The 22,385-nt window shown below is 40.6% G+C and overlaps 2 protein-coding genes across 2 annotated transcripts in view; one reads left to right on the top strand and one right to left on the bottom strand.

Annotated features, from left to right (window-relative positions):
- Positions 1-8,765, bottom strand: part of LOC134226788 (uncharacterized) — a 46,191-nt gene extending 37,426 nt beyond the window's left edge. The window contains exon 1 of the mRNA XM_062707775.1: positions 8,339-8,765. Coding sequence (XP_062563759.1) covers positions 8,339-8,529 — 191 coding nt within the window. The 5' untranslated portion in view covers positions 8,530-8,765. The remainder of the gene's footprint in view (positions 1-8,338) is intronic.
- The window catches only part of LOC134226808 (transport and Golgi organization protein 2-like), a 180,877-nt gene that overhangs the window by 50,710 nt on the left and 107,782 nt on the right, over positions 1-22,385 (top strand). The window lies entirely within an intron of this gene.

Here is a 22,385-nt window from a genome sequence, read left to right as displayed (position 1 = left end):
CGAGTTTCAAATAACTGTATCTTGCGTACACTTTTTTGAAATCAGTCAGAACCTGCTGATTGAAATATTAATTAGAAAATTGTTAATGTTTAAGCAGAGTGAGTAAGTAGAGTGAGTAGAATCCGAAAGATCGGGATTCTAGTGGACTCTATGCAATTTGTTAATGCCTCACTTGTACTTGGTTCACCCATAAATTTACTCAACATGGCACTTCTCGAGCAACTTTAAAATCGTATTAACAATTCCGAACTAGATATGTAGTGGCGGAGATAATCAAAGGTTCATTTTGTTTCTTTATTAAAGTGTTTTTAAAAGTTCAAAAATTGAATATTTTATCTTCGTCGTAACCGAAAACTTAAAAGAATATGCAGAAAGCTTGTAAAATTCTTTCTTTCTCTTGTGCATTTTTCCTGATGTTTTCCTTGGTTCTCGAGATCTCATTCTATATGCCGAGCTCACTCTTGAAAATCGTAGCTTTTCCTTACCGCCATCTTTGGAGTCATTACCAGTCCGATGATCCTTTTGCGGGGAAATCTCAGAATATGATAAAGCTCCGTCAATTCAATTGTTACAGCATCTGACGAAGATCTAACCTGTTATATAATGCTAAACAACTACACTACTTTGGACAAATCTTTAAGCTGTTGGTTTTTTTTTCATCGATTTTTTCCGTACTCCAATCTTTACTTCTGATGCTCGAATACATTTGTGAATACAATAAAAAAATACAAACTTTTATCTGAATGGCATTCAACAAAGAATCTGCAGCCTGCACGTGAATTCATGAATGGTTCTGAACGAGAGGTAGCATTCTTGAAGATAAACGGCTTCAAGCCATACAAAAAACATACCTAAGTCAGTTTGGTGAGCTTAATCAGTTGTAAAAATTTATAATTGTAATAAAGGCAACAAATGCAAACTGGTTGAAAACAACTTGCACCACTTTTTGGACGGTTTTGAAGGTATTTTGGGGATATTATTGAATTATAATATATAGATTTTTTTGAAATTTCCTAATTGAAAACTTCAAATCAAGATTCATCCTAGGGATTTTTTAATAAATTGGTCCAGAGGTGCAGAATTACACCAAGAATTGAGCCCTGTACTTGGTTTTGTTGGACATTTTTATAACGGTCTACCGGCGCACCGTGGTGCCACCAGGCTTGTAAAATGTCATCTGCATGTCATTTGACTAATTTGTTCATAACTTTCTTCTGAAGCCAATTTTAGATGCACGCATAACGCTTGAGTAGTGCTATATTTTTGTCCAAAGGTACATTACTCTAAATATAACATCTGAGGCTAGAGTGAAATCTCTCCAAAATGTCACGTGTCATTTGACATAATGTCATTTGAATGACATTTTGCCTCCCACGCCCCAGATTACATATTTACAGCAATTTCTTGTTAGACAAAGTTGTAGCCACATTTAAGCGCTATAAGTTCGCCATACTTGATAGTTGATAGTTAACTACTGAAAAAAGTTCTGGGAAAATTATGAAAAAGAATGCAAATGACATTTTACAACACTGGGTGCCACTTTCTAGAATATCCCCTATTCGAGTTCCAAGATCTTCAACGAAAGATCTCTTCACAGCTAAATCTTCTAGTCTGTCTATTTTGATTCCTCGTTCGAGCCTCTTTTCCAGCCGCTGGATCCCAGCAATGCGTTGTCGGATCTCGCCAATTTGAAGCTGATAGTCAAATGCGTTATCAGCACTGCGTTTATTGCGGACTGAAGAAAGAACCGTCTCCATTTTCAGCTGATCCATTTCCAGAGGAGCCACATACTAGTCCTGCCAATTAAAAGCGTCTGTAAGTGGTTGAAAGACATTGTTTTACTTCGTTAGTCGGAATCGCGATCGGAAGCAGTAGGGCCACAACATTGCATGTTGTTTGACGCTGCCGATGTATGGATCGCAATAATAATAATAATGACCAGATCACTTCGATGAAAAAACGGGACGAAGGAATTGCTGGATAAGAATAACAAGAATCTCAAAAAGAAAAGAACAACAAAAACAACCATATTTTTCAATTTTTGACTAGACTAGAATTTAGATAATTTATTAATTTTTATATTGTTTTTGTATTTTTTTTTCATGTGGTCGTTTTGTTACTGTGAACGATTTAAAAACATTTCAAATTATTCAGAAAGACTTTCAATCACTCGTAAAGTTTCGAAATCAAATGATTGGAAAATATGATATCCAGCTTTCCACTCTTGCCATAATGGCGGATGCTATACATTTTTTGACATTAACTGCTTCCAAACACTGAACTGAAATTTTCATCCAAGCAAGTGATGACATCTTTCGTTACCAATGGCAGCTCAAAGTCTGTTATTTTCTGTCAACAACTTGCAGATGAAATCGTTTGGTTTTTTTGTTAAAATACTTCTGCTCCCTGTGTATTTTCTAATATTAATTTTATTTCAGATACTTAATAACCGTCATTATGAATTCTCTGGAACGAGGAACTGATTGTCCACATTGTAAATTTGGTTTGACACTTTCAATGAATGTAATGGAAGTGATGCTTAGATAGCAAGAGATGTGGTAAGCCGGGCTTTACTGAACTTCGATGTGGCCCAAATTTGTATTCTGGATCTCACTCTGGAGCAACACCTAATCAACGGAATCTGAAATGATGCGCATTCTGCTCCTACGTGGCTGAGGTACATTCTCAATTTCATTCATATATTCATCCTTAACATCGGCTCAGTTTCCCATTTTTAAGTTTTCTTCAATGACTAGGAATATGGTTGTCAATAAAGCGTTAGGAATCCACTGGTAACGCGTACGAACTTTTTCTATTGTGCGTATTATTTTTTACGTTTAAATGCTCGTTGGTACGGTTATAAATTTGCTTTGTCGTTAACGTTAAAATAGACAATTCGAACGAATTCGAATGACTGGAATGCTGTGTTCGTCCAATCATGATACGGATGATAGTATATTCAAACATATTTTTGCTCAACAGTTAGAAAAATGTTCGAGAGATTTTATGTGCTCAAAAATTCAGCAGAACTTCTTCAAAATTATGTTAATGGGTTCATTATATCACAGATAACCGATATATGTGCTGGAATCCGATCATTTCAAACATCCAGAATCGTCGTTTCAAATGTTTAGAACATTAGGAATGCAATTGGTAATCATTCGGAGAGATGTAACGATCGTTGTGTAAAATGCACCTCAAATATTATAATCAATCTTTGTCGTTTGCTAAGCAGTTAGAGGTATGCTTCTGCAATCAGTTCAGTAGAAGGCAGTATAGTAGGTCTAGCCCAAATATCTAATATCTGTGGATACATTTTGCTAGTTTCGGAACAGGAGTATGTTAAGCTACATATTAATGAATTATTTTTGGATCAGGTTTCGAAGGTCTTGCTCGTGTCATTTACGGAAACAATAAAATAAATAGTTTCGAGGAATACGATTATTTTCAGTTGTAAATGTTTCGCCGAATAATTATTAAATATAATTTGCAATCCATTAAAAAGTGAATAGCCAAAAGACCGACAGTATATCGATGGAATTGGTAGTAGAAAAGGAGAATGCGCTACGATGCCTTCCGAGCATGAACTAGCTTGAACCATTTCTTTCTCCTCTTGACCGGATAGAAAAGCTCGCACGTATCACCAACCGTACATAGCAATTAAAAAACATAATGAAGCTTATAACATTTATTCGAATGACCGTATTTTGCCTGAAATAAAATAACATATTAGTAAAAACTTTAAATAATTATTTAATTCGTATTAAATCGTAAAGATGAACAAATTTTCTTCAGGAATTTTTCCCTGTTGACAAAAAATAATAAACTTTAGACTGTCATTGGTAACCAAGAACATCGTTGCTTGCTTAGATGAAAATTCCAGTTCAGTGTCGGGAAGCAGTTATTGTCAAAGTTTTTATAGCAACCGCCATTATGGCTAGCGTGGAAAGCGAGATTGAAAAGTAAATTTGAGAGACCTTCTTCAAAAAATCCAAAATGAATAATGGAAAATGAAACGTTTTCAAAAATTAAAATGTACCTATATCTCTCCACTTCATTTTATAAACGTTTAGTCACAGACAAACAGACGAAACACTAGAGGAATTACCATCGACCATGACCAGGGTTTGCAGAAATCACTCTCAATAGGTTCCGAATCATAACAAGCCATGATAACAAATTTATCAAACTTGTATACAAGTGCGAAAAAACAGAATCGGACAGGAAGCCCCCACAGAAAAATGGTGATTCTCGCTTTGTTTTCTCTTATTTCGTGTTGGTTACTGCACAGCTGTGTAAAACAAGTTGAAATGCATCATCAGAGCCAGTGCTCCCCATCATTTGGAGCTTTCTAAAAGAAATTTATCATGGGGTATAGCATTCCGAATCAGTTCTCTATCATGATAGCTTGTGAAAAAAGTCTCTCGCGATATGCTACATATCGTATATGTATACATAGATAATGAGTGAGAGATTTGTTCATTCTCTTTAGGATTCAATCCCTGACCATGACTTCAACGATCAATTTAAATTTGATTGATTGTGCGTTTCACAACTAGATCCTTCGAGTTTGACATTTCACTCTAGCGCCTCATGGTGACAATGTCATTGAAAACATTGTTAGTGTAACATGCTCGTAAGATGGAGTTGAGCAATGGATTTTTCAGAAAATTGTTTAACCTGTTACGTTTGTTTGTCAGTGGTTTAGTTCTCTGATTAAGTTTATTTGAATAATATTTTGAAACTTTTCGAAATAAATGAAAAACGGGCAAATTGAGGATGTGAGGATGTTACGACGAGAGAGTATATTTTTTTTTCAAAACGGGTATCTGTTCCCATATTAATAACAGCCCGTATATTAATCCCAACCGTCGATGAACCAAATAAAAATCAATTTAATTACAATTTTTCACATCGTATGTACACAATAATGGATGGATCACATTCTTGAATGTTTGGAATATTTTTCAAGATTTTGTTTAAGTAATGTTTTTTATTCACAAGAATCAAATTATCAAAAGATAAAATTAGAAAGGACTTTTATTATAAGTCGACTAAGTCGATTCAAGTACGAGACACTGAAGACGACCACACAGTTGTGGTCGAAATACGTATCTGCATAGATATCGAAAATAATTGGTGGAATTAAATGGAGAGTACTTAACTCGTCTTAGACGGTTGTTTTTAAATGTTATTGAAATAGGTGCATGGCGGTAATGATGTTTTTAGCTAAATACTTCTATAATGTGATAATAATTTCATTTTTGAAGTTACCAAATTGTTTTCAATTAAAAATTACGTGAGCCGAGCATAATTATTCTCATGTTTCTTAATTATTGGGTAAGAAATCAATGCATTTCATATGCGCATTGCCTTATTGTCATTGATATAGGAACAGATACCCTATTATTTTTTTTGACTTTATTTGAGAGGTTTTCAGCCCTAGGTTGGATCACCTCTTACTCTATTAAAATGATTTTTTTTTTATTATTTTAGTTCATCACTAAGATGGGACAGTACAATAAGACCTGAAAACGGAACTGTCCCATAAATATGGTACTTATGGTCAGCCTATGTTCGTAGTTCTAACAGTTTGAATAAACAGTATAAAAACCCGAAAAATACATTATACATTTAAATTATTTTGCCAACCTCAGCGAAAATTTTCGCCAAAAGGCTATCAGCCGAGATATTGGGATAAAAAAGAATGCCGAAACGACAATATTTCTTGGAATTTCTATAAAGTTATTTTATTGAGATCTCGGTTTTATTAATTTGATTTTTGTATATACTGATTTTGTTTAAAACAATTCTTTATTCCTATTGTATGGGTTAGCTTCGGGGAACCGAAATACTGGCGGTTGAAATCTCAGTTACAATTACCGATGACTCATCATGATTCGTCGAAATCATTGTCGAGATCTTAAATGTTGGATTCCCAGTCAGGCATACTGAAAAAAGAGGCGGCATGCTTATTGTTACCGCTCAACCGTAGCGCCGTTAACCATCAGCTTGCATTTCATAGCTTCTGTGGTGGATCGAAACCCCTCCCCCTTCTGGGGGCCTCCTAAACAAAAAAAAAAACAAAATTTCTGCATAACCCTAGAACTAATCAACTTTAAGCGAAACGAAGTGCGATGGATCTGCTATTGATGTGATAAAAACGTAAGGCTTTTTCGAACCGTTGAATGTCTTTTTTTCGATGTATGTATTTTTTTATTTATATAGAATAAGAAAAATCGAGGCTAATTATAATATTCAGGGTGGTCACTAAAGCGGGAAAACCGGGAGAATCAGGAATTAACCGGGAATCAGATAGAACTTGGAAAAAACGGAAAATAACCGAGAATTTTCTTTTATCGACTCATTTCATCAGGGAAAGTTCCAAAATTTGAACCGGGAAAACCGGGAATTCAAAAATGGATATTGAGTGGCCACCCTGTAATATCAGATTGGTATACAAAAGCTCTTTCCCTGCGTTGGTGGGTACAAATTAGCCCACCAGCGTTGGGAGAAGCTTTTGTTTACAAAAACTGTTTCGCTCTTTTGAAATGTTGGTGCCGAATCTTAGGATTCAAAAAGCAACCTTTAAAAAAATCAAATAATTTTAATGGTAATAAATAATAATAGTGGATTCAAAATCGTGAAATCTTAGATGTACATATAAATGTATCGTTACTGAACTCATTGAACATTATAAAAAAAGATATGCGAGATAAAAAGTACATTGTGCAAAATTCCAGACTGATTATTTTTATTCGTTGATGTGAAGACAATATTGTCTAGCATTAATCAGCTATCTCGAAGCTGGACAGGTATTTTTTACCATGCATGTATCAGAAGTCTGTTTTTTAGAAAAGTTTTCAACAATTGAATCACTTGTTTGAGAAACTGCACATATCTGGCCAAAATGAGATTTTTGTGTATGTATTCCAAATTCATGATCAAAAATTCATATTATTTTAGGAAAATTCTTTGCTATTTCTAACTTTGGTGAAAATGCAGTCTTAATTGAGAATATGGATGGGGCCCTCCTTAGCCGTGTGGTAAGACGCGCGGCTACAAAGCAAGACCATGCTGAGGGTGGCTGGGTTCGATTCCGGGTGCCGGTCTAGGCAATTTTCGGATTGGAAATTGTCTCGACTTCCCTGGGCATAAAAGTATCATCGTGTTAGCCTCATGATATACGAATGCAAAAATGGTAACCTGGCTTAGAAACCTCGCAGTTAATAACTGTGGAAGTGCTTAATGAACACTAAGCTGCGAGGCGGCTCTGTCCCAGTGTGGGGACGTAATGCCAATAAGAAGAAGAAGATGGATGAAAACCGCCCTCCTTAGCCGTGCGGTAAGATGCGCGGCTACAAAGCAAGACCATGCTGAGGGTGGCTGGGTTCGATTCCCGGTGTCGGTCCAGGCAATTTTCGGATTGGAAAGAGTCTCGACTTCCCTGGGCATAAAAGTATCATCGTGGCTAGCCTCATGATATACGAATGCAAAAATGGTAACCTGGCTTAGAAACCTCGCAGTTAATAACTGTGGAAGTGCGTAGTGAACACTAAGCTGCGAGGCGGCTCTGTCCCAGTGTGGGGATGTAATGCCAATAAGAAGAAGAAGAAGAAGGATGAAAACCGCACTGTTAGCTAGGGCTGATTCACCAAATGTCAAAACACCTCAAATATTGTTTTTACACGTAAATAAATATAATGAGTATTGAATCGAAGTCCATTCGATTTTATAATTCCGGTTCATTCTCACTTATATTAATCACAGATCACAATACGGTTCGCTGAATTTATATTTCAAACCAGTTATTGACGATTTCGCGCTCTAGAATTCCAGCGGATTAAATTATTTGATAACGAATATTTATGTATTTGGCTGGTATGTCAAACCTAACTAAATGCACCAGACGCTCCCGCACGGCACTGCAATATATCGACCGAACGACTAGGTTCCATCTCAAATCGCATTAGATTTGCATTTGCCGGTATGCAGTCAAGCTGCCGGCGTGTCGAATGGCCGATACGTGTGGCGCTTAGAACCCGTTCATGATTCACAACCTGTTTCTTAGTGCTAATGTTCACCCCGTTCGTTTGAGAACAAGTCATCGTCGTATCGACTAAATGTTGAATGGCACTACCTTTCATATCTTCGATTTTGTTATCAATTTTTGGGATTCGTAGAACAGACCTTTAAATAAAAAAAAAACAAATAACCGATAAGGCTAACCATCGATGAAGTTCACGCACGTTTTCCCTGGCTGGAAGATGCACATCACATGTTTCTTATAACACAACTGCATTAGAATCCACCGGAATAGAACCAATACTCAACTCACCCGTCGCTATTATTGTTGCGGCAGTCTTCCACATCCTTTTCGTCCGATGAAACCGCAATCCTATACACGTCCCCTGAATAGCTGTCCCCATTCCGAGACCCACTAGAAATATCGAACTTCGGATTCTTAATCCCCTGGGAGAGCGCATACTCCTTGATGGCTTCCGCGACGCTTTTCGGTAACACTGACATATTGCGCGTTTCACAACCCAACAGCTCAACACTAAGTTCTCAAATGCTTGTGTGTTCGAATCAACCAATAAGTATCACTGGCTCGAGTAAGATACAATACACTACCGGTGTGGTGCGGAACCCCAACACGACAGGACTCAGACGACTTGCGCTGCTCTACTGGCAGAAATCGCACGAATTCGCCGATATTTAATATTGTTAGGTATGAGGGCACGACGCGCGCCGCGCGGTTTCTGGTAAACAACAAACCGCACACCGTCTCGCGCGAGAGCAGACCGTGAATCGGAGCGACGGCAGCCGGTGCGGTGTGATGCTCCTCGTAGGCTAAAGCTCAGCGGACGGTACCGACGATCAAGCGTCTCCACCGGGTGGTTTTGGGTCTGGTTCGGGTGTGAAGAGATTGGGGCGTTATTTTATTGCTTCCAAAGGTATATAAAAAAGCATATGGTGCGTTTGTATTTGTCGGAAAGAGCATCTCTCCCGCTCTCGATTGAATTTTGCGCACATGAGGCAAATGTTTGAAAAGAGAGTTCTCATATTCAGAAACAACCACGTGTTGATATCGTTGATGCGCATTTCTGCTAGATGTAAGACGCAGCTCGCGGAAATTAAAGCCTTCAGCGGCTTTTGACGACTCTTGGCGGACTAATCACTATGTAAAGGAACTTTTCGGCACTTTATCACAGTGCTCCCATGTTCATCCCATCAAAAACAAAGCAATGGAAAGGAATTTAATTTGTTTCTTATTTTTGTGATTTTTTCAGCAGTGAGCCCGCATGTTAGCAAAAAGAAGCGACGAGATTGGTGCTGTATTTCTTTGTTTTGCAATGAGTTGAGTATATGTTCAGTGAGATGGAAAACGGAACAGTTCCCCTGAATATAAAAACTTTTTATACAATTTTTCGTCAATATTTTCTATATATATGAACATGATTGTTGCCGACGCAAATTCCGATTTGAATGATCAAAGTTTTAACATAGTTTTCTCTTTTATAGACCATAGTTTTCCCTTTTAAATCCTCCCGTCTCCTCTCGTAGACCACAGTAGTTCTGTCCTCTGCACGGGAAAAAATCTGGAACTAAAAAGTGGCATGAGTCATGACTTCGACAAAAATGTGTGTTTCTTATGTTATGAAAATACACCATGAAAAAAGGTCATGAAATCATAACTTTTTTTGCTGTAACGCAATCTTGGCGTTACGTGATGACGAAAAGTGACAAACTAAGTCTTGATACCAAGAACCATGCACTCCGGAACCATGAGCCAAAGTTACGAAAACAGAATCATAATTCATGAATGAGCCATGAACTAAGGTCATGAAAGTAGATAAATAATTCATGAATCTGGTATCTGTCATTTATGATTCCATGGCTTCATTTCAAATCTTCAAATCTCAGAATAAAAATCCCTAGCTGTCCAGTACGTTTTTTCCACTCGAAGAGGCCTAAGACAAAGGGGAACTGCTCCTGGATTTCATCGCATGGCTCTGATGTTTATCCCATCAAGCAAGTTTATCATATCCAGCAATGGAAAGGTATATGATAAATGATAAATATAAAGGTATACGAAAGAAACGACGAAATTGGTGCCGTATTTCTTTGTTTCGCTATAAGATGAATATAATATATTATGTCCAGTGTTGCGTATAATGCGCATCCATAATTTGAACACTCATAACCGTATTAAACTTTGACAACCCTAAGTAAAACAGAAGAGCAGAAAGTAGTGATCAACTGCTAGTGAGGAGGTGCACACAGAGTAGAAATTATTTGTTTCTGCTTATGGATGTGGCTTTCTCAGTCTGAGGATAATCAAAACGGCTAGATTTTGAAATTACCCGACGTTTCGGCCGAATGTATTTGGCCTTTTTCAAGGGAAATTATTTGTCAACCGTTTTTCGTTCGCGAATTAATGCCTGTTTCATGTTTTGGGCTTCTTGTATGCTACAATTATACACATTAAAAAACATTAATTATGATAATATACGAAAAAACACTACAACACTGTACGATACTAAACGGCTATTTCGGCCGAAAGGTCGGGTAATTTCAAAATCTAGCCGTTTTGATTATCCTCAGACTGAGAAAGCCACATCCATAAGCAACTTCAATTCCAGTCGACAATTAATAATAAATTATTTGTTTCTATAATCTGCCACCGAATTTGTAAGTTTTAAATGTTTGTAGCTGATTTCGTTTAATAAACTTTATTTTTTAGCTTTGTAGCTGACTTAAGACAATGTGCTTGTTTTTCATATCTGCTGAAAGAGTCGACTAATACCAAACCCTCCCACAACGGCAACATCCAGTGAGATGGAGATCGGAACAGTTCCCCTATTTATTAAAATATTTTTTGTGGCAACCTCAGTTAAAAAATTTAACTTAAAATCATGCATAACTGACTAAAAAATCAGTCGGCAGCTAAGGGGGAGCAGGGGAGTTCGTGATTTTCTCCTTATTATTTTTTTATATACTTACAATGATTCATTTGTTACCTTAACCTTCCTAATGCCTTAGAAAAAAGTTACACATTGTGCATTGGGGTCCATTTGGACCCAAGATTTCATCTCGATCACAAAAACTCAAATTTCAACCGATTTTCGATCTTTAGGCATCAAACGAAAGCTGTAGGTTCCAATAACAAGCCCACGGGGTGATTGGTCCAAATTGACCACTCTAGTCCCCGGGGAACCTGTGCTAAAGAGGTACTGTTTGAGCTTCTCAATTTAGCACCAAATTATCGAGTTGCTTGCAAATATGTGCTCTGATGATCCCAACTGTATTTGCTATATTGTATATGCCATTTCTGGGAAAATTTATCCCTCGAGCGGTCATCGGAAAGCCCTCTGGAAGATCCGGAACTTCCGTTAAATTGGCCAATTCTAAAAGTTCATCCCAGAGCTTCGCGATTTTTTGATAACCATTCATTCTGGCAAATTGTGGGGCCTATCAATAGTTAAAGCCTTCTGTGACCTACCCGAGCAGCACAAGCCAGACAAAAATGGTTGCAGCAACTTAATTGTGACTGAATCCGGTCGCATATGAGTTGCAGTAACCTATGTGAAATATGTGTGCTGCTAGGGTACAAATGTCCCAGAAACGGTCCTCCGGAAAATCCGGAACATCCGTAAAACGGCCAATTCCAAAAGTTTATCCTAGAGCTCCGCGTAATGATTCATTCTGGCAAATTGTGGGTGCAATCAATAGTTAAAGCCCTCTGTGACCTACAAATGTCCCAGAAACGGTACTCCGGAAGATCCGGAACATCCGTAAAACGGCCAATTCCAAAAGTTTATTCTAGAGCTCCGCGATTTTTTCGTAATGATTCATTCTGGCAAATTGTGGGTGCAATCAATAGGTAAAGTCTTCTGTGACCTACAATTATCCCAGAAACGGTCCTCCGGAAGATCCGGGACATCCGTAAAACTGGCCAATTCTAAAAGTTCATCCCAGAGCTTCGCGATTTTTTGATAACCATTTATTCTGGCAGATTGTGGGGACAATCAATAGTTAAAACCTTCTGTGACCCTCAAATGTCTCAGAAATCGGTCCTCCGGAAGATCCGGAACATCCGTAGAACGGCCAAATCCGAAAGTTTATCCTAGTGCTTAGCGATTTTTTGATAACCATTCATTCTGACAAATTGTGGGTGCAACAAACAGTTAAAGTCTTCTGTGACCCCTAAATGTCCCAGAAGCGGTCCTCCGAAAGATCCGGAACATCCGTAAAATTGGTCAATTCTAAAAGTTAATCCCAGAGCTCCACGATTTTTTTCGTAACTATTCATTTTGGCAAATTGTGGGTGCAATCAATAGTGAATGTGTTCCAAATGCCCCAGAAATGGTTCTCCGGAAGATCCGGAACATCCGTAAAATGGTCAATTCCAAAAGTTCATCCCAGAGCTTCGCGATTTTTTGACAACCATTCATTCTGGAAAATTGTGGGTGCAACAAACAGTTAAAGTCTTCTGTGACCCCAAAATGTCCCAGAAACGGTCCTTCGGAAGATCCGGAACATCCGTAAAATGGCCAATACTAAAAGTTTAACTTTGTGTTTTTTTTGGAACATCCGTGAAAATAATCAATTCCGAAAGGTAATCTCAGAGGTTTGCATTATTTCGTAATCATCCATCCTGACGAATAATGGATGCAATCAGTAGTGAAAGTTTTCAGTAATCCCAAAAAGCTACCAAAACGGTCATCCGAAAGATCCGGACCATACGTAATAGTGGCCAATTTCAAAAATACATCTCAGAGCTTCGCAATTCATTCATAAGCGAATCGCCTGTGCAATCAATTGTGCAAGTCTTCTGCGACCCGGAAATGCTCCCGAAGGGAGCAGATACCATAAAATCATTCCAGAGCATTGCTATTTTATTCGTAACTATCCATATGGGCACATTGTGTACGCAATAAATTGTTTAAGTATTCTGAGATGACCACAAACGGCCCTCCAGGAAATCCGAAACATTCGTAAAAGTGGCCAAATCCAAAAGTTCATCTCAAAGCAAATTCTCGAAACTGTTTATATCATCGAATGGATTATGCAATCAATAGTGAAAGTCTATTGTGGCCCGAAATGACCACAATACGGTTCTCAAGAAGCCCGAAACATCCGTAAAATAGGTTAATCCTAAAATGTGATCCCAGACTTGAGCACTTTTGTTAGCATTCACGTAGTAATGGTGAATTAAATGTGGTGTAAATAGTGAAAGTCCTCTGTGACCTACCAAAAGTTAATCACATTCGATTTTTTAGACAATAACATTCACATTGTTAACGGTTCCGGTTCTCCGGGAAATTTGGGACATCCGCTAAAAGTATGAATTCTAGAAGTTAGTGATGACTAACTAAAAAACTCGCTGCACGAAACATCGTGAAATTTATACCACAGCAAGTGGGCGCCTAGGAAGACAAACTGCTGTAAAAGAATTCTTGCAGCGGTCACTTTTCGTGCCGCTGCAATACAATAAATGATTCCGGATTCTAAATGGACATAGCTTTAGCGTATTTTTAAGTATAGATCCTCTAGACAAATAACCTTTATGTGGTGAGTTGTTTTCTGGATTGACAAACCTTATTCATTCTGCAGGCCGGTTTGTGTGTTTTGACTTTCACAAAGATTTGTTTATTGGCCACGCAAAATTTGAACAACTTTTCATAACAATGACGAAATGCTTTCGTTTTTTCACACCACAAAGCCATAAATATGCTTAATGATCTGTACTGATGACAATGTCAACATTCCATCCAAGTTTTAGAATATTCGGATTTGAAGTTATTGCCTCAATATGAGGACACTTGATCCCCCATTAGTTTATTTATTTTATGTCGTCAGCCAACGTAAACTAGCACATATATACATATTTGTTTTTGTAATGCTATAGTATGATTAAATAATAGTTTTTTTTTAGTAAAGAGATGTATAATTTTGATTTTGAATTTATATTGCTGAATTTGTAATGTTTGTTCTTTGAAAATATTGTCTGTTGTTATGCCGATACATTGTTAAGTCAATAGTTTTGCAGTGCTGATTGTAAACAGCCATCATTCGGTTGAGAGGCCCAAATTCGGCGTAATTTGTTCAGCATTGGTTGGTTAAAAATAATGTTTTATGTCGAAGTAGCCGAGAAGGTATGTGATCAGGCGGCTGCCTGGAATGACGGTTGTGAAGGCTTACTTTACGGCCTGAAGCCTCTGATCGCGAGATCGCATGCAACCACTTACACGAAACACTTTCTTGTTGTCGACCTTTGTGCCGGATAGAGATCCACTTGTACCACTTCTCCCTCTTTTCGTCCAAAAGAGTGGCCAGAACGAGGCTACACTATGTAGATTCTATGCGCATTTCCGTCTCTCTGCCTGGAAAGGACTGGGTAATGTCACCTCCATATGCACTAAGTTCGCGCTACCGGTGATAACCAACGGATTTCGGGATATGCACGACCGATACGAACACGTCAGGTACGTTTCGAGGATGGTTTATTACTACTCTCTCCTACTCAATAATGGTAATATTTTAACTGCCTATCCTATTGTTCGCTGCTCTGCTATCTGCTGACCATCGGCCAGTGTGCTTTGAATGTATTCATTCCATTTTGAAGGATTTTAGAGCACTTTCAAATCTACTGTATGTGATGTAGGGTACAATTCTGTGTTATGGCTATTGTAGAGTTCAATTTATTGTTTAATTCAATTTTAGGTAGTTCATAGTTATAAGTTTATGATTTAAGTATAAAATTATTGTGATTAGCCCAAACAATCCGGCCACCTTAAAATAGTTTGTCTATTTTAATTATTTAATACAATTTTTCATACTAAGTATATTTAACTGATTTGTATAGCAATCTGGTAAGAATGATAAGTAGGACTAATGGCCTATTATGAATGAGATAGGTTTGAATTCAACAGTTACTTATTCTTTAATACTACCAGATAATATCGGAAGAAGAGCGATTTTCACCACCGGACGTACAACATTGTTGGACGCTGCTGTTCGCAACGAGACTACCCTTACGATACCATCCGGACTAGGATGAACCTTCGTAATGCGACCAAGAGTCCACTGGGCGGGAGGAAGGTTGTCGTCCTTGATAATAGCAAGTCGGTCTAGCTGGACACTAACGGACGGTTTGATCCCCTTAGTTGAGCGACCTTGGAGCTGTTGAAGGTACTCGGTATTCCATCGTTTCCATATCGATTGTAACATTTTGGAGACCAACTGCCATCGATTCAGTCTATTGTCGGGAATGTTTTTGTAATCAGGTTCGGGAACGGCTTGCAAGTTTGTCCCAACTAAAAAGTGGCCCGGCGTTAGGGCTTCGATAGCTGAAGGATCGCTGGATAGTTCGGTGATGGGCCTAGAATTAAGGCACATTTCAACCTGCGCTATTAGTGTCAGCATTTCTTCTTGAGAAACGATCATATTGCCAACTTCTTTGAGGAGATGATTCTTAGCAGATTTAACCGCCGCCTCCCACAATCCGCCGAAGTGAGAGGCGCGTGGCGGTATAAATTTCCAAACAATTTCGGTGTTCGCGCACCAATCGAAGATTAATTTGCGGCTACTATCATCAGTTTTCAGCAGCGTGTAGAGCTCGTGTAGTTCGTTTGCGGCGCCCTTGTAGTTGGAGGCATTGTCGGAATGGATCTCGCAAACCTTGCCACGCCGCGCGACAAAACGTTTGAGGGTAGCCAGGAATGCTGCAGTCGAAAGATCCCCGACAAGTTCCAGATGAACAGCCCTTGTCGAAAAACACACGAATACTGCAATGTATGCTTTAGTGGCTCTGGCTCGACGATGTGCTCCTCGTAGGTAAAATGGGCCGCAGTAATCGACCCCACAAACGGTAAATGGTCGAGATGGGGTTACTCGAGAGCATGGTAAGTCAGCTGTTTCTTGTTGAAGGAGGATAGGGTTCCTACGGAAGCAAGTATGACACTGCTGGTATACTTGACGAAGTAGATTTCTTCCGCCAAGCAGCCAAAACTTTTGTCTTATGGTGTTCATCATCAGCTGTGGCCCGGCATGCAAGAGGGTTCGATGGTAATAATCGGCTAACAAATGTGCCAACCGGTGCTTGCTGTTGATAATGATAGGATGCTTAACTGCTTCGGGAGCGCCAGAATATCGAATCCGGCCACCAACACGAATGAGACCATCCTTGGAGATTTCCGGCTTGATCCATTTCATGGGCGATGATTTGTCGACAGTTTGCTTACTTTCCAGAGCCTTTAGCTCCATCGGGAACACTTGACGTTGAGCAAGCCGACACAAACAAAGTTCTGCGTTATGCAGCTCAGCGGCGGTCAAGTATGATGATAATACATGTGAAGACCTAGTTGACGCCGCACATGCCCCGCTTGGATGAGATCTGGCTGCAGCTGCATGGATAGCTCCTCTGTAGCGAAGAATGTACGCCACGGTTCGTCGCAGTCGGGTATAAGAAGAGTAACGATTGAATAGTAGCTCGCACAACGGGTCGCTTGGTGGTGTATGGGACACCATACATAATTTGCGTTCATCGATGAACGCTTCAGAAGAAGATGAAGCATCAACGGGTTGATTCGGCCAATGATCCTTGTCCAACTTTAGCCAAGAAGGTCCTGTCCACCAGCGTTCACGTTGAAGAAGTTCGACCGGCGTGAGACCACGAGATATGTCGTCAGCCGGATTTTCCTTTCCTGGAACGTGGTTCCAGGGACAGCCAATTGTTGCTTCTTGAACCTTGGATACACGGTTCCCGACAAAAGTTTTCCAGCACGATGGTGGTGATTTAAGCCATTGAAGCACTGTCATGGAATCTACCCAGAAAAACACATTGGTTTTGATTTTGAGCGATGCAATTACTCTGGCATACAGCTGGGTAGAGAGAATCGCCCCGCAGAGTTCTAGGCGGGCTATACTGTGCCGAGTCTTCAGAGGAGCAACCTTCGATTTGGCTGCCAGCAGTTTGATACACACATTGCGGTTGTTATCTTCGGAGCGCATATAGACGCACGCGCCATAGGCTTTCTCAGAAGCATCTGAGAAAAAGTGCAGCTGGAGACAGATTGTTCCGGCCACCGATTGAGGGTGGAGTGGAAAGCCTTCCACTCTTGCTGTAGGTTCTCGGGAAGTGGTTGATCCCAAGAATATGAATTTCCGTCGCTTGAAGATAGCGCCCACAGGCGCTGCATGTATTGCTTGGCAGCGGATATAACAGGCCCTATCAGGCCTAGCGGGTCAAATATTTGAGCGATGTAGGATAAAACAATTCGTCGTGTAAGTACGGCCGCCGGAAGTGGAACTAAGATGTTGAACCGTAGGATGTCGGGGCATGGTTCCCAGACTAGTCCAAGAGTAGTAACTGATTGGTTATCGGTGAGGTCGTAGAATGGCTGAACCCCGCGATCAACCTCAGGTATCTCAGCCAATACTTCTGGTGCATTCGACGCCCATTTTCGAAGTGGGAATCCCGCAGCACTAAACATGTCACTGATTTGCCGGCGTACTTGAACGGCCGTTGCAACGTCTTTGGTGCCGCTTATGAAATCGTCGACATAAAAATCTTCAAGAACTGCAGTCTTTGCCAACGGAAATCTTGCACCTTCGTCCTTGGCAAGCTGTTTGATGGTACGAGTGGCTAAATACGGAGCGGAAGCAGTTCCGTAAGTAACCGTCTGTAGCTCAAAAGTGGAGATGGGGTCTGATATGTTCTGCCGCCAAAGAATGCGTTGCAATCGTTGATCTTCAGGATGGACCTTTATTTGGCGGTACATTTTTTCAATGTCCGCAACGAGTGCTACAGGTTTGGTTCGAAAACGCAAAACTATGGACAGGAGATCGTCCTGCACTACCGGACCCACAAGAAGAGTATCGTTGAGTGAGTAACCGGATGCAGTACGGCAGGAGGCGTCAAACACGACACGAGTTTTGGTCGTGGTGCTTGTAGTTTTAAACACCGCATGGTGTGGCAAGTAGCAGTGGTGGAGAGTTTCATTTGGTGTATCAGCTATCTTCCGCATATGCCCAAGTCGCAGGTACTCATCCATAAATTCATGATATGCAGCCTTAGCTGCATCTTCTCTTTGCAGTCGACGTTCGAGACTAAATAGACGTTTTTCGGCGATGCTTCTTGATTCACCAAGGCAGATAACTGGATCATTCGTCTTTGGAAGTTTTCTTCAGCAGTGTAGAGTGGGCTTGGCTGTACTGCTTCCAATTCCCAAAATTTGTCTAGAATAATCTCCAAGTTACGTTGAGTGATGGCGGTGTGACAAACTGGCGAGCAGGGTACCGTGGATCCGTACCAGCGACCAATAACAGCCCATCCAAAGACTGTCTCAAACAATACTGGCGATCCTTCACCAAGAAATATTCGTCCATTTTTCAAGTATTCATGAACAAGTTCGACACCCAGCAATAGGTCTATAGGGCCCCACACGTTAAAAGCAGGATCTGCTAGATCCACGTTCGAGGGAATTTTCCAGGAAGACACATCCACGTTTGTAGATGGGAGAGTTGCTGTTGGTTTTGGAAGGACCAGGAATTCCAGCTCATTGGCAAATTCTTCGTTCTTCGAAAGGATGGTAGACACTACAGATTGTGTAACCGTCACAGTAGCTTCACCAATACCAGTGTTAGGAATGCTAATTCTTCCGGATCGCAGGCAGAGACGGCGGTTTCTTCGACATGAAATTCGATTGTGAGGCGGAATCGATCAAAGCTCGGGCGGAGTGCAGTTTTCCGAAGCGATCTTTGATCCAAAGTACAACCGTGGCGAGGAAAACAGTGCTAGGTGCACTTCGATGAGCTGGAACACTTATTTCCATTGACGGATTCCCCGATCCGTTCGGATTGTCTTGATGCACGGTAGCTTGACTGGTTTGCTGCACTACAGGATTGGAAATAGGCTTATTTTGGATGTGTGCTTGGTGTAGCAACGAATGGTGCCGCTCATGGCAATGGCGGCAAGTGTGCTTCGAATCACAATTTCGAGCAACGTGAGAAGATTTGAAGCAATTCCAACAAAGTCGCTTCTGGGAGATAAGTTCTCGACGTTGACTGACAGCCATCCCTTGGAATGACGGACACTGAAACAACAAATGTTTCTCGGAGCACACGATGCACGTAGGAGAATTGGGACGAGCATTCGACGAAGTTGCGGTATTGACAACCGCTCTTGATGAACAGGATTTCTTCAACAATTGAGGGCCGGCTATCTTGGCCGACACAGTTTGAGATCGATGTTGAATTTCGGAAGACACTGTTTGCAGAATGCGCACCCGTTGGTATAAAACTCAATGCACGCGTCATATCCAATTTCGTTTTCACCAGCTGCATGCTCTTCCCAAGCTCGGAGGGTTGCTGGGTCAATTTTGTACGACAACATGCAAACCAGCGGGGTATCCCATGTCTCCACTGATTCTCCCAGCTTTGACAAGGCCTTCACGATGCGTTGAAATTCATCAACGAGGCTGTGGAGATCCTGGGCAGATTCTTTACGGATTGGTGGGAGGTCATGCAATGTCCGGTACAGCTGTTTTTTAAGAAACTGTTTATCATCATAGCGTTTTAGAAGGGCTTCCCAGGTGGTGATGTAGTTTCCAGCTTCGATGTCCACCGTTTCGTAGGGCTTACGCGCTTCACCTTCTAATGACTGCAGCAAAAACTGAAGTTTTGCCACCAGTGGAATGTCAGTCACATCATGTACCATCGATCTGAATGTATCTCGAAAACTTAACCATCTTGAGTAATCCCCGTCAAACTTTGGCAAGTCAATTTTCGGGAGCCGCAAGTGTTTAGAGCCGCAAGAAATTAGATGGCGCCGGAGCAGTATTTCCAGCGTTGCTGATCGTCGCGTTCATATCCACTACTCGTCTATTCATCAACCAGCCCTTTGCAGCACAGAACCGGGAGTCGAAATCTCGTCTTTCTTGGAGATGTTTCACAAGCGGTGCGTCACCGCAATCAAGCTTTTCCAGATCTCCTTGAATTTTCACAAAATCGCGATAAACTTGATCAACCAGATCTAACCAAACCGGCTTGCAGGAAATCACGTTCCTCCTCATAATTTTCCACGAACGCTTCAATGGTTTCGAGCGACGAATCTAACGACCGGCGGGCAACCAGCTTGTCTTTAAGTTTTTTATCTTTCAGCTTCCTGGTGGCCATACTTGAGCGAAGTCACTATCCGAGTGACCGAACTATTCACTCTCGCAATAAAACGTGGATCTTCTGTTCGAAACGAAACCGACACAATACAAAATATCCTTTTCAATTCGGCCCACTGGATGCCAATTGCCACGAAACTACACTTTGTCTTTTGTAAACTGCGAACACGCGGTTGCCCGTACAACACTATAGCTTGGGTACGCCGGCGTGGCGTTGGTTGAGTACATTCACCGTTTGGCAACAACAAAGCCCACAATTTACGATTGTTCCCAAACTTGCCCAAACAATACACCGTTTTTCTTGGCTTGGTATGCCTTGTAACCGCATATAAAGACGAACAGTTCACTTTTACACTGTACCGGAGTTTTCGTGCTTAACGTGGTCACCACTTTCTTCGACCTTCGGAATGTCCTTCACACCCGGTTCGAAGGACCAATGTTCAGGCGGCTGCCTGGAATGACGGTTGTGAAGGCTTACTTTACGGCCTGAAGCCTCTGATCGCGAGATCGCATGCAACCACTTACACGAAACACTTTCTTGTTGTCGACCTTTGTGCCGGATAGAGATCCACTTGTACCACTTCTCCCTCCTTTCGTCCAAAAGAGTGGCCAGAACGAGGCTACACTATGTAGATTCTATGCGCATTCCCGTCTTTCTGCCTGGAAAGGACTGGGTAATGTCACCTCCATATGCACTAAGTTCGCGCTACCGGTGATAACCTACGGATTTCGGGATATGCACGACCGATACGAACACGTCAGGTACGTTTCGAGGATGGTTTATTACTACTCTCTCCTACTCAATAATGGTAATATTTTAACTGCCTATCCTATTGTTCGCTGCTCTGCTATCTGCTGACCATCGGCCAGTGTGCTTTGAATGTATTCATTCCATATGCTGTAGGGGTTTAGAGCACTTTCAAATCTACTGTATGTGATGTAGGGTACAATTCTGTGTTATGGCTATTGTAGAGTATAATTTATTGTTTAATTCAATTTTGGGTAGTTCATAGTTGTAAGTTTATGATTTAGGTGTAAAATTATTGTGATTAGCCCAAACAGTATGTAAAAATAAAATTTCGATAATTCTTAGAGAGTCTGTGTAGAAATCGCGTATGTTTATTTATTCTTGGTTGTGATACATCGGAAATCAGAGAATGGGATCAAGTCAATCCAGTCTCCCCTAGTTGGAATTTTCTAGGACGTCTGAATGTGCACAAAATCGTCCTCTGGGAGATCAGGAATTTCAGTGAAAATGGTCAATTCCAAAAGTTCATCCCACAGCTTTGCTAATTTTCGTTTTCATTCATATGGGTGAATTATGTACGCAATCAATAGCGAAAATCCTCCGTGATATGCAATGACAATAATAAAAGTCGAGTCAAGTACGAGATACTGAAGACGGCCTTACTGTTAAGGTCGAAATACGTATCTGCAAAACACATAGTGGAATCAAATCAATTGGTGGAATCAAATGGAATTGTACAAACTCGTCTGATGACAAGTAATGACATTCCACTGATAGCTCAAAATAATTTTCTTATCAATAATAAAAATTCCTTCATAAAATCCGGAACATCCGTAAAAGACGCCAAATCCAACAGTTAGCGTAACAGATCATCATTAGCCAGCGACGGCAGCGTGGTGGCGTTCCTCGTTGAATTCCTCCGAAGCTTCTCCAGAAGCTCCTCTGGAAGTTATTCAAGAACTTCCTCCGGAAGTTTGTTTAGAAGTTCCTCCGGTAATCCCTTCGGAAGTTCATCAAGTAATCCCTCGGAAAGTTCCTAAAGGCATTCCTCTAGAAGTTCTTCTGAGAACTCTGAGAGTTCTTCCGCAAATATCTCCAGAAGTTCATCAAGTAATTCCTCGGGGAGCTGCTCCGGGAGCTCCACCAAACTTCTTCCGGGAGTTTCTCCAGAAATTCTCAACGAAGTGTTCGGAAGTTCCTCCGTGAATTCTTTTTCGAATTGGCCACATTCACGGATGTTCCGGATCTTCCAGAGTACCATTACCGTACAGTACCGAAAACTTTTATTATTGATTGCAAACACAATTCGCCAGGATAGGTGGTTACAAAAAAATTTCGATGCTCTGAGATATTATTTTTGAATTGAGCACTTTTACGAATGAACTGAATCTTTCGGAGGACCATTTCTTAAGAACTTGGAGGTCACAGAAGACTTTCCCTATTAATTTGCCAGA

Source organism: Armigeres subalbatus, chromosome 3, assembly GCF_024139115.2.
Source record: "Armigeres subalbatus isolate Guangzhou_Male chromosome 3, GZ_Asu_2, whole genome shotgun sequence".
Classification (NCBI taxonomy): Eukaryota; Metazoa; Arthropoda; class Insecta; order Diptera; family Culicidae; genus Armigeres; species Armigeres subalbatus.
This window is presented reverse-complemented; position numbering and strand designations above follow the sequence as displayed.